The sequence below is a fragment of the Ursus americanus genome, chromosome 5 (assembly GCF_024610735.1).
Source record: "Ursus americanus isolate L20-20 chromosome 5, mUrsAme1.1.p, whole genome shotgun sequence".
In the NCBI taxonomy this organism is placed as follows: Eukaryota; Metazoa; Chordata; class Mammalia; order Carnivora; family Ursidae; genus Ursus; species Ursus americanus.
Window position 1 is genome coordinate 3,228,503 of NC_142131.1, and position 18,300 is coordinate 3,246,802.

The 18,300-nt window shown below is 38.1% G+C and overlaps 1 protein-coding gene across 1 annotated transcript; it reads left to right on the forward strand.

The window, feature by feature from the left end:
• Window positions 1–31: 31 nt before the first annotated feature.
• Window positions 32–803, forward strand: LOC123799311 (gastrotropin-like). Its single transcript, XM_045808373.2, has one exon. The coding sequence runs from the start codon at window positions 57–59 to the stop codon at window positions 528–530; it is 474 nt and encodes a 157-aa protein (XP_045664329.2). The 5' UTR covers window positions 32–56; the 3' UTR covers window positions 531–803.
• Window positions 804–18,300: the final 17,497 nt, after the last annotated feature.

An 18,300-nucleotide genomic window follows, 5' to 3' on the forward strand; every position in this document is an offset into this window, starting at 1 on the left:
TTTAGGAAAATTTCCCCATATTTAAACAAATATGTAATATACATTTTTATAGAATAATGTGTTTAGAAACTGACAAGACACACACCACGACCCTTCTAGAATCCTCATCCCCCTGCTCTCCAGCCTCCAGCTCTCCCAGCAGCATGGCCTTCAACGGCAAGTACGAGTTCGAGAGTGACAAGAATTATGACGAGTTCATGAAGCGTCTCGGGCTCCCCAGCAATGCTATCGAAAAGGGCCGAAACTTCAAGATCGTCACAGAGGTGCAGCAGGATGGGCAGAACTTCACCTGGTCCCAGCACTACCCGGGGGGCCACTCCATGACCAACAAGTTCACCATCGGCAAGGAGTGTGACATGGAGACCATGGGGGGCAAGAAGTTCAAGGCCACTGTGCACATGGAGGGTGGGAAGATAGCGGTGGAGTTCCCCAACTATCGCCAGACCTCGGAGATCGTGGGTGACAAGCTGGTGGAGATCTCCACCACCGGAGGTGTGACCTATGAGCGTGTGAGCAAGAGGCTGGCCTGAGCAAGCAGGCAGGGCTCGCTGGGGTCCACAAAGCCACCAGGGAAGCTGGAATAAGAACATTATTTGCTCCTGGGGTGTCTGGGTGGCTCAGTTGTTAAGCATCTGCCTTCCGCTCAGATCATGATCCCAGGGTCCTGGGATCAAGCCCCGCATTGGGCTCCCTGCTCAGCTGGAAGCCTGCTTCTCCTGCTCCCACTCCCCCAGCTTGTGTTCCCTCTCTCTCTCTGCCAAATAAATAAATAAATAAAATCTTAAAAAAAAAAAAAAAAGAAACTGACAAGACATAGAGGTAATCCTGAGGGATTAGCACAGGAAGTTTTACATAAAAACCCAAATATGGCCAAAATATTTTTGAAATTTCTATGTTGTAATCACCTTCAAAATCCAAATCACTTTAAAAAAATAGTGACTTTTTTGAAATTCAAAATAATACATGCTTTTTATTGAAAACCTTGAAAAATACAAAACACATTCAGAATCAATGTTAGTCTTACCACTCAGAAATAATCATAGAAGAGTTTGGGTATATACTCCAGTTATTTCTATTATTTACCTACATATGCATGTATACTTTTTACAGATTTGGAAAACATACTGCACATTTTGTAACCTGATTTTTTTCAGTTAATATGCTATAAATATCTCCCCTGATCATTAAATATAATTGTCACTATCACTTTAATGGCTTCATAGTTTCCAACAGATGTACAATAATTTACTACCAGGTGTAGCTTAATGTTTTCCATAATTTGTTTTTATAAATAACATTGTAGTGAGTAACCTGTACATGAATTTCTGTTCACATCTATTTATTTCAATGGAAGAAGAACATCAATTTCTAGAAGTTAATTTCTAGAAGTAGAATTTCTGGAAAAAGGAGAATGTACATTTTTAAAAACTCTTGTTACTACCAATTTCTCTCCAACTGACTCATTCATCAGCACCCACATTCCATACTTTTGAATACGCTTAAAATGGATAAAACTTGATTTTTTGGGAAACATTTAAATTTCTTACTAGATATCCTACTTCTACTCATAGATTATAAACTCTGAGCTTGAAGACCACTTCCTAAAAATCCATCCTTTGTATTCCCCAAAACATCAAGAAAGTCATTTTGTATTAGTAGATAAGGTCAGTGATCAAACTGGGTAATGTTGTTTGAGTCAAAATAATATGACTGTAAAGTAATAACCCTGACTGTGTACATTGCCAGCCGGCTTGGAAACACAGATGCATCCTCACTCATAAGCATAGAGAACAACCGTCATAGAAGACAAATGGAAGATAACGCAGGGTTTCCTCTGACGGCTTCTTCACCTTGGTGGTAATTTTTTCGTATTATTCAGAGGTGATACTCATTAAAAGGAATCCCAAAAGAAGAGAACGCTCAGATGATGACAGAAGTGCATGCTGGTTAGTGTTGTTTTACATAATGAGACAAAATTGAAGTAAATATATAAAAACAGATGAATAAAGTAAACCTCAGTGAAAAGCCTCAGAGAAAAATAGGCATTGCTTTTTGTTGCTGTTTTTAATTGTCCTTTTACTGAAAAAGAACAAAATTGGATTCTAAAAGTGGCTCTCAAGAAAAGCTTCCTTCAGCTGCTAAGAGAGTGCTATTCAGAAATTATTCTCAAAATTGAGATGGGTATTCATGGTGTCGGCACCAAGGCAGGACAAACAGAAGCCTGACTTACACATTTCCAGGTCAAGAAAGAGGTGCTTAGAAGTCAGATGACCTATATCAGTCCGTGTAAAAGGCCAGTTATCTCCCTCAAAGACACTGGAAATAAGACTCTCCTCCCCGTAAATCTCTTCAGCCTCTGGGAAGCCCGTGAGTTTCACCTAGCCTGGCCTCTCTAACCGAGGTCGTCCTTAGTGATTCACCTGGGTCTCCTCCCTCAGTGCTGGGTCACACAGACTTTCTTCTGTCATTGGTAACTTCTTTCTATCCTCCAACTTGACTGCCTTCCAGGTCAAGCCAGCCTAGAGGGCTATTGGAAGAAAACGAGCTCGCACCTTTGTGGGAAGGAGAGAGCGCTGTTCCACTTGCTTTCTGCATAGACAGAGCAATGGCAGGCTGCACACCCAGAACTCTGTCTCTGAGACCCAAACTTGTGAAGAGATGGACTCGAAGAATGCCTCTGGTCCTGTATTTAAGCCTCTGCGGGTAGTGTGTAGACCTCGAAGTTAGTAAAATTTGGTCTTATAGTCAAAACTGGGGAGAGGACAAAGTTTGTCTTCAGTTAAAAAGAAAAAAATTGAGAGCCTTCATCACCTGCTCCAGCTCTGGTGTTGCCCTGGGTGATTTCACATTTGTCAGCTCACTGAAATCGGACACATTCCAGGGAGATGAGCTAACTACTTCCACTTTAACCCATGGAGGAACTGAGCAAAAAGAGAGGAAGCAATATACCCAAAGCTAACCAGTTAGTAAATGGAAAAGCCAGAATGTAATCTTATTAATTCTAAAACCCATTTTAGCATACCCTCCTCACTTTCTATTTGCTTCTTGTTGCCCCCCCCTTTCTGAGTTCATCCTATTCAGATTGATGTTCAGTCAGTTACCATGTTAGAAGGAATTTAATAGTATAATTCACTGTGTATCACCTTTTTAAATTTTGGTTGTATTTGAATAGGTAACCACAGAATGATATTTCAGTGGTGAAATTTTAGATATCAGTGACAGATTGATACGGGAGAATGTTTCACAATTATAGTCTCAGAAGGGGATGCTGAAGAGTTTGGTGGGACACCAAATTGTCTCAATTATAAAAAATCCTGAAGTCAGGGGCCACATGTCTTTGTCCCTCTCTGTTGTAGTGACATGGACAAAACATCCTTAAAAAATGTCTTCTGATGAGAAATGATGAAAAACTGTGTCAGAGTTTCAAGAAAAAAAGTGCATCTGAAGAAGGATATGGTAGCAGAATAAGGATTCCTTTGTATGAACATCAGTATAATTTGCATATTTTTGCCAGCCTCTCAAAAATCACCTATCCCTTTCAACCCCTAATTCATTAACATGAACATTCAAAATAATTGAGTAGAGGAAATGAAACATTTTTCTTGTCACTAGGTAAAGAAAATGTGTTACGCCATCCTCTTACATGTATATGGTAATGCTGAAAGAAATTGTGAATTGGAAGTAAAAGAAAATTTTTTCTTTTAGAAAAACCATTAGCTTGGACCTTATATTGAATATGCAACTGTAAAGTCAATACAGCAGATATTCAGCACCCAGGAAAAAAAAGTGCATGAGATCTGAGCCAGCAGAGAGCACTGGCTATCATTCTCAACAACCAAAACAAACATTCTTTGAACATCTATTATGTATAAAAATCTGAGCTAGATAGTGAGAAAATAGAGTAGGAGGTCTTAAAATCTATTTGGGGAGACAGACTATGTCTATACACCCACCTACACATTAAAAGAGAACAAAATAAAGTGATGCCATTTTGCTGAATGTCTTTAGTAAAAGACCTTACTTTATCCTGTGTCTCCATGTTACTATGTAATTATCCTTGCTGATGAAGAATAATCTGTTGTGTTCTTTCACCTTTTAACTTTATTTCCTAGCATGGAAAATAAAACCAGGATTTTAGTACAATGGTTAAAAAATAACTTAAAAAAAAAAACCCTTTTTTATTTTAAGGTAATTTTAGGCTTCTAGAAGAGTTGAAAAATAATATACAGAGTTCACATGTACACTTCATTTAGCTTCCCTTAATGTTAACACCTTACATAACCTTAAGAGGTAAGAGTGCTTATCTCTAAACTGAGAAAGTACTACTGATACAATGCAATTAACTACAGACTTTATTCAAATTTCACCAGTTTTTCTATTAATGTCCTTTTTTAACATTCCAGGATCTAACTCAGGATTCCACACTGCATTTTGTTTGTCAAATCTTTAGTCTGTAACATTTCCTCTGTCTTTTGTTGTCTTTTATTACCTTGAGGTTTTGGAAGAATAACTGATCAGTTATTTTGTAGACTGTTCCTGAAGTTAGGTTTGTTTCATGTTTTCTCGTGCTTGGAAAGAGATCATGTATTATAAGAAAGAACACCACAAAAGTGGCCTGCCCTTCATCACTTGCCATACCAGGGAGTCCATGATGTAGATATGTCATATTGGTGATGTTAATCTTGATTAAGGCTGTGTCTGCCAAATTTCCCCACCCACACATCTACTATTTTTCCCTTTGTAATTAAGTATTTATTTACTTGTGGTAAGAAATACCTTGAAATTATTCAAATGTCCTATCTCTCCTTAAATTTCACCCACTAAAGAGTTCACTTTTAAAGGAAAGGTAAATGTAACCCACAGATAGAAGAACTCTACCGGTGACAATAAAAGCCGTAAGTAATTGGTGGCCTTTATGATAATCCTAAAGTAGAAAATCTTCAAACTGCTAAAGACATAGCATGTAAAACCAGACGCACCATGAAAAAGACATAAGGAGTGAAACAATTTGCCATTAGTACTAAGAAACAAAACAAAACAAAACAAAAAAAACTTTCTTTTTTCAATAACTCAAGAGCAGAGCTAAAATAGATAAATTGTGAAGAGAAACAGAAGGAATCCCAGACAGATACCATAGTTTTCAGAGCTACATTATCATTTATATTTCTTTCTTTCTTTTTTGGGGGGATGGGGGGAAAGGGACAGAGGGAGAGGGAGAGAGAGAACCCTAAGCAGGCTCCATGCCCAGCAAAGAGCTGATGAGAGACTTGATCTCATAACCCTGAGATCATGACCTGAGCTGAAATCAAGAGTTGGACCCTTAACCAACTGAACCACCCAGACACCCCTCACTTGTATTTCTTAACTAATTTTTGTACCAGGAAGTTATATTGTTCACAGATGGCTTAAAAATCATATTTTCAGGGTTCCTCAGATCATGTACACAAAGAACCATGGACTTTGGGGTTTCTAAGTCATTAAACGTTGGCAGACTATTGATGCCGCTTGTATGATTGGTTTGTTAATTTTCTCCCAACGTTCAGTTATAACATTGCAAGACCTATATTCAAGTTACACTGGAAAATATTCCTTCAGAATTATTTCTGTACCAACTGCCCTAGCCATAAAAGGTGAAAAATTCATCAACCCTATCTTGGCAGAATTGACTTAACCCTCCAAGAGTCCCAACTGAATTAACGATACCATATATAAAAGAATGTTACTATTAGTTTATCACATAAAAAAGCAATTTGAAACTAATTCATATAAAATATCAAAATACCTGTATTATTAATGAACCAATGTTGTACTTTTTTTTTCTGAGTCAGTAATACCATCAATATCCAATATGTATTTAGTACTTTCTATGTGCCAGTCACCAAGTTTTCTACACATATGGTCTCATTTAATTGACACAGCTATATGAGGTATCAAGAATTATGAAGGGTTTGAGATGTCACTCTTCTTGCAAGTTAACAAGACGACCTGCCACAGTTTTATGGATGCTGGCAGAAGACTTAAGATTCTTGGGTCAGAGACAAAGGACTTATTACCCATAGAAGTAGCAGAAACCAGAAAATCAGCATTTTTCTTAGGCCAATTCTCTAAGCCCCAGTTCCCATGGGACAACAGAAAGAAGGTCAGGTGGCACACACACAGTGGGTTGCATTATAGGAGAGGGGCCCTGAATTTAGGGAAACTGAATATTTTAAAATAAACAGCAATCATGCCACTCTTTGCTTCAGGAGACACTAACACTATCTCCTGAGGCTATTTACTATAGACATCCTTGAACAAACAGGTGAGAACAAAGGCAGTCAGTGCCTCTGCTGGCAGGACAGAGAGAAATGCAAGACACTCATGGAGAATTACTTCCCAATGTGATGTAGATACTATAATTATTCCTCTTACAAATGAATAACTTTAAGCTTAGAGACCATAAGGAGCCATTCAGTGAAGGCATAAGGTACATGCTTTTCCATGGGAGCGTGTTACTATTTACATGTTCCCCATAGTGTAGCAAATGGTGCAGGAGTGGGGTTTGGCATAACGATGCACCCAAGATAAACTTTCCATTAGATGTTTTAAAAAAATAAAGTGTGCTTTCCTCTCTGTGATGTCACTTTTAAAATGTAAGTATTGGGGTGCATGGGTAGCTCAGTCAGTTAAGCGTCTGCCTTCTGCTCAGGTCACGATCTCAGGGTCCCGGGGTTGAGTCCAGCATCAGGATCCCAGCTCAGCAGGGGGAGTCTGCCTCTCCCTCTCACTCTGCCCCTCACCCCTGTTTGTGAGCGTTCTCTCTCTCAAATAAATAAATAAATAAATAAATAAATAAATAAATAAATAAATAAAATCTTTAAGAAAATAAAAAATAAAACTTAAGTATGAACTTTCATATATAATTTCATGTATACTGGGCTCGAGGAGAAGGTATGCTGTTCAAGATCAAAGTGCAAGCCTTGAAGTCAGACACCGTCAAGTTGGAATTTCAGCTCTATACTTACTAACCTCTCTAAGGCTGTTTCCTCATTTACGAAATGAGAATCCCTTGCAGGGTCATTGTAGGAGTTAAATGAGATCTCGTTTGTGAAGCTCCCAGCATAGTGTGCTAGTCCGTAGTAAACGCTCAACAATAGGGTCCAGTAATGATGACTTGTAGGATGACTGTTAGCAAAGTCCCTTCAATTTCTGTTGATCCCAAAATTTGGAAAATACAAAAATAAAATCAGAAAGAGATTTTTAAGCCCTGTTTTTTCATGTAAGAGCTTTTTTAGGCATTAGGGATGTGTCATATTGAATTTAACTTTTTTTGTTCAAAGATTAATTTTAAATGTGGGGTGGAAACTCTTCAACCTGTCAAAGCACGAGCTTTTAGCATTGGAATGGATGTTGTTCTTTTAAAAGGTCTCCTAATATTTTTTTTAATGACTTGGAGCAGGAAAGCTTGTCATTTTCCCTAACATAAGGTGAATAAAATACAAATGTATGGTGGGAACCAGACATGGGAGGAGCCCAGTAATCTACACTTGCCATGTGTGTCCTAGTGATCAATTCAAAGGGCCCTTTGACTTTATGCGGGGAGGGGTGCTGTGTTAGAGACAGCTCTGTTGATCTTTTCTCCATTCACATGGGGAGGTGTTGGAAGATGAAATTGTATTTTACTTTCACTTAAAAGTTACGCCACAGCCATTAGATAAAAGCAAGAATAATTGCCTGCTCAGTGGGCAGGCTGCTACAGAGGAAGAAACACACTCATCAAACAGTTGTGTTTTTCAGCTTTGGCAGATGGAACATCACATTCTTTGGTGAGTTCCTCCACCCTGTAAAATTTAATGATTTGCCCTCCCCGCAGATTGCTGAACAAATTATTGTCCATGATAGCTTGATGTCAATTTGCTTTCGAAAGCCTCTCAACTTTAACTAATAGTTGCAATCCAAATTAACAATAACCAAGGAAGTATGGAAATTATGGGTGCATTCTGGTAATTCACTCCAAACTAAGCTTGTTATCTGCATGAAATACAACCATGGCTCCATGAATAATTCTCAAAAATGTTGAATTTAAAATGAGCACTGGGTAGGATAAACAGTAGTTGAATAATACTTAAACTCCACCATCTGGTATTCTAGTATTTTAATGTGAGCTAAATTTCTTTTATTAGGTGTTTATTTGAGATTCTTTATGGATTCTTTCCTTCTGCAGAGGGAGTTCCATGAATTGGGGAGGAGTAAGAGTTACGATCCAGGACAGTTTTCTTTTTATTGTAATTCTCTTAAAGAGAAACACAAGTTCCAGAATCTTAGCCATTTTCCCAAAGGGCAACTGAAGAAGTCCTGAGAGAATTTGTCTTCAGTCAGAGCACTTATTTATAAGACACCACAAGTCTGGTGGGTGTGGAGGGAGGGAAAGAGTTACTCAGGTGGTAGGATAAAAAAGAGGGTATGGTACAGATTAATGACAGGAAACAGACAAAATGATTAACAGTAGGAGACAGGGCAGGACCAAAACATAATAACAAATATACAGTAATGGTCTTTGAAAGAAAAATAAAAGAATAAAATAAAGAATTTTTGAAAAATGAAATGGGTGTCATGAAAGGAAGATTTAATGGGCTCATCACACTGGAGGGGAAAAAAAATCAATGTTATTTCCCCAAAACTTTTACACAAGGCTCTTCCAGTGACTTAATGTGCAATTTGCATGAGAATTATTTTTCTTCTTCCTGATGCGAGAAAGGCAATATAAAGTTACGTGGAAGAAGCAGAAGGCGGTAATAATGACATTTACATAGCTCCTTACTGTTTACCGAAATACCTCCACACGCATTACCTGCCTCGATAGGCCCAATGCTCTGTCTAAGCTATCATCCCCATTCTACCTATCGCAAACAAGTGAGGCTAAAGAGTAATAGCACCTTGAGGTCAGTTTTATTTTTCAAAACTCTCAACTTTGTTATATTTCAAGTTAGCACTAACCAAAATGACAAGGATGTTCTGGGTACGTTCCAAGCAAAACTATGATCCGCTTGAAACGCACCTTCCTTCTCACTCCAAATTTAGTTCTTACTTAATTACGCTGTACCACCTAAAGAAACCTGGCTCTGCCACCAACTGACAAATACACCCTGGAGTAGTCCCTTACCTTCTTGAAACACTAGTTTCCTGAACTAATGTTGACAGAGCACTTCCAATTTTACAAAGCACTCTGGATCCATCACCTCATTTCATGTTCACAGCAACTGTATAAGGTAAACATTTCTATTTTTTTAATAGAGAAAATTTAAAGTCAGTGTTGGTAGATGGCTTGCCCATGATCATGCTGACAATAAATGTGAGATGCAGGTCTCTACTCAAGACCTCTAAACCACCGCCTTACCAGGAAATCTGGGTTCGGGTTAGAGGAGGTCTAAGACTTCCTCCAGTTCTATCTTGCCTGACTTCAAAGACTGACTGGAAGAATCTATAGTTATTTGCATGTCAATAGTATTTTACTAATAAATTGTATTAATTTTTGGAATAAAAAATAAAATTAAAATCTAGTTATTAAAGTACTTTCCAACATCTCCTTTCTACAAGTGGGGCGGAAAGAACAAAAGATAACCCAAACTTCCGTCCAGCCTCAAAGAGTGCATGCCGTAGTTTGGGCATGATCTATAAACATCCACTGCCAAAAAAGCACCACAAAGTGCTCTGGGAGTCAGAGAAGGGAGGGGCTTAAGCCTTAAACCACAGGATAGGTTTAAACACTTGGAGATTGGAGCAAGGGAACAGAAGAATGATAACCCAGAAAAATCTTGTGCACTGTCTACCTTATTAGCATAGCCTTTTCTACCAAAAAGACATTAGAATGTCTTTTTTCTTGTAAATAATAACATTATTGTTACCTTTATTGTTATTCACTATCAACATAGCCCTCCTAGCAAAATGGTTAGACAATATTTATTCAGTGCCTGAAATATGATTAATATGTATACTCAAATCCAGAGAATTACAAATCTAAGAAAGCATGCAAATTTCAGGCACCAGCTTCACTTTTGTCTCAAAGTAATCTTTTCTTTTTGTGGTGTTGTGTCTTTATCAAGAGCTGCCAAAAGTCATTCAAGTGACCAGTTCAATTTTTCTTCCTCTGTGTCTAATTTCTCAAAATACTGAAGTAAAACACTGGAATGAGTGAAAGACAAAAGGACAGATGGAAAAAGAAGAGAAACAGAGCACTAAGGCAATTATCCCTGAATGATTGAGGTCTGACAAACTTTTCTACTACCCATAATTGTTCAGTGTTATTAAGTTGTACCCTATGACATATCCCAAAGCCAAAATAACTTGCCCACTTATACTTAATGTATAACGATGCACATAGTACAGATTTTCTCCATGAAACAAGTAAGATGGGTGTCAGAGCAGGCCTCGGAAGATATTGAAAACAGAGAACGCAACAGTGGATCACGCTGGCAGCAGATTAAATAAGTAATACATGAGCATCAATTCCAAATACTCTTTCCATTTAGATTTCAGCGCTGCATCAAACATCAGGCAACTGTGTAAGATGAAGCAGGGCCAAAGCAAAAGGAAATTATAATAATGTAGCTTGCAATACAACTTCATTTTAAATAACATCTTTCATATAAACTAATATCCAAAGTGCTTTACTCAATAAAATAGTACAAGAAAGTGGACAGCATGTGGTATAAATTACAGAAAACAGCACTGCAAAGATATTATATGTGGAACAAATTAAAGCATTCTATCATAAAGCCAACAGCAGTGGGAAAGAGCGTGAAGAGGAACAGCATAGTATGTAATTTTAGATGAGGTGTAAGAAATTTGGACATTGATAAGAAAGCCATTTTTCTTCCCATTTATTTATTTATTTATTTATTTTTAAAGATTTTTATTTATTTAGTTGACAAAGATAGAGACAGCCAGCGAGAGAGGGAACACAGCAGGGGGAGTGGGAGAGGAAGAAGCAGGCTCATAGCAGAGGAGCCTGATGTGGGGCTCGATCCCATAACGCCGGGATCACGCCCTGAGCCGAAGGCAGACGCTTAACGACTGCGCCACCCAGGCGCCCCCATTTATTTTTTTTTTAAATGAAGTACTTGCCATTCTCTTTTAGTAGAATGCTTTGAGCTGTGGATTTGATAAAGGTGAATTCTGGGATACTTAGCTTGAATATTGCAATCAGTCAGAAAGAATGAGGGGTTCTGTGTGAGGAATTGAACATCTTCCAAAATATGCTCCATATCTAGAAGTGGGACGTCTACAGGCGGCAAAATCTTCCTGCAGGCATCGACAGCATGGTAGTTGAGAGCATGGGCAGGAACATCAGACTGACCGATCACATCCACACCTTAACTCTGCCTCTTAAGAACCATAGGGCCCTGGACAATGTATAAGCTTTCTTGCCTCTACTTCCTCATGTCTAAAATGAGAATTAGCATGCTATGTAACAAGACTATCATAAAGATTAATAACAAAATTCATACGAAATGTTTAGCAGAGGGTCAGTAGCACAGCCATTTAAAATGTTAGCTACTCTACATATTAGGTATGAAAAGGAGGTCTGAGTCCCTGTAGGAACTCCAGAACCACCAGTGAGAACCTCTGGATGTGTTCAGATAAAGTAGTCAGGATTCACTTCAGAGCACTCCGCACAGGGGTGAGCCACTCACACACCTACCTCCAGGGTGCTCCTGCCAAGTATAGGCATTCCAGGTATAACTCTCTGAGGTCACATGACTTTTGGTTTGTAATCGAGAATCTGAAACAACAGAAAACTGATACTCCTTAAAATCTGGTAGAAGATCCAGAGTAGGTCTTTGGTTAAGAGGCTCGTAAGGGAGGCCAGGGCACATAAGTTCACCCATTTAACAAACCATCGTTGAGGTTATAGAACCAGATTTGTCAGCTCCACTGCTTCTCCGTGCTCCCACTGACTCCTTAAATTATGCTCTGCTCTGTGGCCTTGTCTGTTCCTCTCTGTCAGATGACTTCCATGAATGTCCTCCCTGAAGGAGGAGCCTATGGTGTCCACCATTCCTCTGGTATTAGTTACGCATTGTTACGTAGAAAATTATCCCCAAATTTAGCACCTTAAAACAACAAACATTTATTATCCCATAATTTCTGAGGGCCAAGAATCCAAAAGTAGCTTAGCTTTATGGTTCTGGCCCAAGGTCTCTCATGAGGTCTCCACAAATTCAGGCTGCTGACCAGGGGTACAGAATCGTTTCCAAGCCCACTCATGTGGGCACATTTCACTTCCTCAACATGTGGATCTTTTCAAAGGACTGTTGATGATACGTGAGCCGGCTTTCCCCAAAACAAGTGATCCAAGAAAGCTAGAGAGACCAAGGCAGAAGCTACATTGTCTTCTATAAACTAATCTCAAGGGTAACATATTGTTACTTCTGCAGTGTTTTATTGGTCACACAGACCAACTCTTGTGCAATACGTCAAGAGTGTGAATAGCAGGAGGTAGGAAGCCTTGTGTGCGTCTGGGAGGCTGGATGCCACATCCCCTCACGGCTAGCTATTCTTCAGCCCCGGCCATTCCTGGATGCCCTTAGCCTGTTGATGCCAGTGATCCCGTTTGCCTCTATTTTTCTGTTCCTTCCAAGCTAAACTATCGTGAACTACTGAACGATGCCGAAGTTTTCCTTTCTCAAAGCACAAGCCAAAACACTGACCCTATTAAGGTAGTATGAGTACTTTAAGGCTTTTATCTGTTTGTTCTTCCAAGTAAACCTGAATGTGTTTATTGAAGAGCATTAGCTACTAGGATGCAAGGATCAGATATCTATAACTGGATATGGCGTCTAACATCCTTATTTTTTGAGACTCCAGGTAATTATGATTATCATCAATAGATGAAGCTGCATAGGAACGCTTGCCTTGAACTATCTTATCTGAATCTTTGCTCTCCATTCATTCTTTCTTCATTCAGAATAGCTTTCTCTACCCCATCCCCCAGGTGTTCATGTTCTTTTTCATGGCCTAACCTCACTGACAGCTCCTTCAGGGAGCCTCCTCTGATCTTTCATCCCTTCCTTCTCCAAGCTCCATTTACATTTCATCTGTATATCTCTTTGTCTGTTGTTTACCCACTGGAGAGTAAGAGGAAGCAGGCTGCTGTTCGCATGACAGAACTTTGTAATGCGTTAGTCTTGGAAGCCAGTCTGTTAGACCTGAGGCATGGTGAGGAACCCCACAGGTAAAGAGATTGTCAATCACTGATTGTAAAAACACCGCCAATTTCTCAACAATCATAGAAGGGTTCATCCCTAGGATCCTAGGATAGCATGTTTCTCTTCTTGGAACACGGACATGTTTACCTTCCTGCAGGTCCCTGATTATCAATGAGACAGCATGACCTTTTAAAGCTGTTTGCTCAGTGACCTTACGGACTTTCAATCCAAACTTGGCTTTGGCTGAGGGCAGTTTAGCAGTTGCCCTGGAGGCAGTGGGGTGGGACTGACCCCAGTTTCCTCAGCCTTTACTAACTCAGCGCTTCTCAGGGGCTGAAATCCTGAACCTTTCTGCTTCTGTGCATGGCTTATCCTTGTCTCTCTTTTTATTACAAAAACAATGTAGCAGCTTTCAAGAAGTTTGGGAAAAAATACTGGGAAAAACAAAACTCTAGTAATCCCAGTACCCAACTGCATAGAAAACAGTCTGTGAGATCTGAACCTATGTATTCTACGTGTTTAGTAAATGGGTTCTAGTTTCCTGACCCCTTTTCCTTGTCCCATTAAAATTTGTGCATACACACCCATACATACACACACACTCAATTTTTTATTTTATTATTTTTTTTTTGTTTTAAGGTGTGTTTCCTGATTCTCTTAGCTTCTTGGACACAAAAGCAAGTGATGCAGGGTATACGCTTTCTTCCAAGCCTTTGTCCATATTTGTATAACATTTCACGTTGTTCCATCATAATGTGTGTACAATTGTCTACTCTTCTTTTGGCATATAACATAAGGCCAAAAGCAATATTTCAGTGTTGCTGCATAGACTTCATAATTCAGCATAGGGAGTTTGGGTGTCTAACAGACCCGGGGATGGGTGCTGCCTCTGTCATTTAGTAGTTGTATTACCTTGGATAATTAATTAACCTCTCTGGGAATCACTTTGTCTCTAAAATAGGGTTAACAATATCTGCCTCATGCTGTCAGGATGAATAAATGAGTTACAGGATATAAAGTCTTAGTGTTGGCCTATACTAAATGTCCAATAAATTTTTATCTAAAAATAACCCTCATAAATAGAAATGTTTATGTGGTATAGTATTCCAAGTGGAAAATAAAAATCATTTTTGAAATATAACTACCCTAACATATGATGCAATACTTACTCTGTACCCACGATCTCTTTAAATTCCAATTTTACATTTTGCAACATAATGGTTTATCAAATCATGTTGTACATCTTAAACTTACGCAATGTTTTATGCCAAATATATCTCAGTAAAGCTGGGGGAAAATTCTAATTTCAACCACTTGAATCTGATGCTCATCTATTGTTGAGTGCAGTGTTCTCTAATTACAGCCCTTGGATGTGGGAATGTATTTTAGTTGATTCCCCCCCCCCACCCCACCACCCCCCCCCCCCCCGTGTCCTTTTCTTCCTTCATCCTGGATACATATTGCTACTAGTAAAAACACTCACCTGCTGGTGTTTATGTTTACCCTGAAGATTTTTGTAGGCTGATCCTTAGGTTTTTCATGTGATAGTCAACATTGCAGGCAATATGAAGTAGAATTTCAGGGAAATAAGTGGTTAAAATAGAGGTTTTGCAGATATCAAACATGTGTTAATGAGGAAGTTGTCAACCTCACAGGTTCTGTTTGAACCCTTGGAATCAAGGCAACAGGGCAGAATGAATTCTGCTGATCACTGCAGAGAGACAGAAGAGGCTTTGGCCAAAAAGTTTTTTCGGGTTTTTTTTTTTGTTTTTGTTGTTGTTGTTGTTAGTAACTAAAGCTCTGTAAATAAATAAATAGCACTGATTTACATTTAAAATTTTCAAATGAATATCTATAAATCTGGTTGGTCCTGGTAGTAATTAAATAACGGACAGTGAAATTTTACCAAGGTTGGGCTTTTTTTCATTTTGTTTTGCTTTGAGGAGGGAGACGAGATTATGATTGGGATGATATATTGGGCAAAACGCTTAATTGGGATCTACAGAATCCTCGTCTGCAAATTTGAGCAGAAAAGGAATTGATGCACGGATATTAGGCAGTTCACAGAATATCTGGCAGGGCCAGAGGATCCAACAATAAATCTGAACATCCATGAGCGATGGTCAACCACTCCTTTTCTGGCAGAAACACCACTGACACTTAGCACCAGTGCTGCTCAGAACTGGATTCCAGAAGCACTGCCATTCCCTGCCCCCAAGAAGAGTGCTCCAAAGCTGTCAAGTAACTCAAGTGATGAATGTATATCACAGGGTTAAACGTTTTGAGTGTTCTGTCTACACTGATCGTGGATTTCTGTCCCAGAGGAGAAATTTCTTGCTGCCAATTTCTCAGCTCTCTGGTGATGGACTCCATATTCCTCAGATCCCAAGATTTTTCAATCCCTTTGCTGCCTCAAAGAAAATTTGCCCTTCTTCAAATATGTAGCCCTACTTCCTTCATTTCTCCCCTCAACAGCATACCCAGTGTTAGCATGAATATTGAGATGATAAAAATAAAACTGATAAAAGTGTGTGTGTGTGTGTGTGTGAGAGAGAGAGAGAGAGAGAGAGAGAGTGTGTGTGTGTGTGTCTGTGTCTGTGTGTGTATGTGTGTACTGGATACAGTGGAGGAACTGATGACCTCACCTCTGGTTTATGGTTAGATATAATTGTAACAAAAGAGAAAGGAGTACATTGTTTCTTAGAAATTTGATGGCATAGGAGGAAAATAGAATGGATGGGTAAGATAATTAGAAAATGCCTTGTAATGCAAAGAAAATAAATAATTTCACCATTATTAGGCATGGAATCCTAAGACAGAATGCTAATTACTCACTCTAATTGGAAGTATAATGATTAAAATGGTCAATGTTTCCAAATAATAACTGTAGAGTAGTTAGGTGGGAAGAAAATAAAACTTTTTCAGTGGTATATTTAGAAACTCTATCAGTCTTTGACATTCATAGCTAAAAAAAAGATTCAGTCTGTTTTGTTAAATTTAATTGTAGGCCAAATAATTAGTGTATGAAGAGAATTAGTAAAGTTATGGCAAGGTAATCAGAAACCAGGTTTGAAAAACTGATTTTACTAGTGATGAGTTTCTCTCTGAACAATCTGTATGCATTGGAAATTTTCTTTAATACTATTTAATATATTTTACAATACCTTTTAAAATTACAAATATAGTATGCTCAGTGGAAAAAAATGGGTAAATACAGATAAGCAAACAAGGAAGAAAAGAAAGTCTTATCACCTCATATGTATTATCCGTCTGCTTGGGTTTGCTGTAACAAAATACCACAGACTGGTGACTTAACAACAGAAATTTGTTTTCTCACAGTTTTGGAGACCAGAAATCCCATTATCAAGGTGCTGGCCAACTTGGTTCCTGGTCAGACCTCTCCTCCAGGTTTAGATGGCTGCCCTCTTCTCACAATGTCCTCATATGATGGAGCGAGAACAGGGTTTCTGGTGTCTCTTCTTCGAGAGGCGCTAATCCCATCATGACCTTATCTAGCCCCAATTAGTCAAATGTCGCATCTCCAAATACCATCACATTGGAGGTTAGGGCTTTAACATACACATCTTGGGGGGACACAAACATTCAGCCCATAACATCACAATTCAGAATATAAGCCCTCTTGAATTTCAATTCTGTTTTTTGCATAAGAACAAAAACAAATATTGTAAAAAATGAAAATATAATGATTTGTAATGTACTCTCTGCTTTTCATTTACTATATTCTGAGAATAACTTTCCTCTTAATTGTGTAATTACATAATTAAATATGTAAAAATATTTTAAGTGTCTTTAAATATTATTCTGTAGTATTAGGGTTAATAATAGCATAGAATTCTACTTAAGTATATACTCTAATAATTAGTTTCCCAATTCGCCTACTGAAGGACATTTATATTTTTTATAATTTTTTAATAGTTTAAATAGTGCTATAAAGAATATTCTTGTAATCATTTCTTTGTTGCATGCCTATAATTATTCTGAATTTCTGGGGCAAAGGCTATGCATATTTTAAGGCTTTTGATAGCATTGCCAAATTTCCCTTGAGAAAGTTTATTCCAAGTACATTCTCAACTAGCAATATAATAAAGCCTGTTCTTGATGTCTTCACCCTTAACCTATATTAACACAGGGCATCATTAATTTTAAATTTTACCGAAGATATGTCACTGTTGTTTTAATTTCATTTTTTTTATTGGTCTACAGAAGTTTTTAATTCCCTTTACTCTTTGAGGGTCCGTCTATCATTAGAAACATCTTCCCCACTTCAAAATTAAATAAGCTTTCATATTACACTTTTAAAACCTTGTTGTGGGGCTGGCTCCTGGGTGCCTCATCTTGGTTTCAGCTCAGGTCATGATCTCAGGTTCATGGGATATAGCCCCATGTCAGGCTCCACACTCAGCTGAGTCTGCTTGAGATTTTTTCTCTCCTTTTACCTCTGTCCCTCCCCCTGCTCATGCTCTCTCTCTCTCCAAATAAAGAGGTAAAATCTTTTTTTAAAAAAAAAGAAAATTTTGTATGCAAAGAAATTTTAAATACATCTTGAGTTTATTTTAGAGTTAAATTTACTTTCTTCAAATGATTACCAAGTTATCCCAGTGCATAAAATTTTGTTATTTCTTACACAAAGGAAAAATTCTAATTAGTAAAATATAAAACTAATCCTAATTTTAAAGGGCCCTTAACTGTAAACTAGTCCTCATTGGGTAGAGACTTGAGGATCCTATTATTATAAAGGTCATATGGATTGACTTTGGCCAGCTGTTGGTGTTATTTTTAAAACATGATGTGAACATGACCTATGATAAAATTAAATCTGTATATACAAAATTTGGCTCCAGCATGGGAGGTTGTACATAATATTCTCCATAACATACCTCATTCTAATCTTGAAATCAACAACACTTAAGATAACACGCATAATTAATTTTGATGTATCAAATTAATCCTTGCTGTTTCTTGACATTTCCAACAAGGATATTGATTACTATCATGATATTTTAAACACAAGCAGCTATCCAATAAAACCTGCAAGTGCATTTGCCAATTCACTTAGAACTTCAAGCTACCACTAGATGGAGTCATTAAGTCT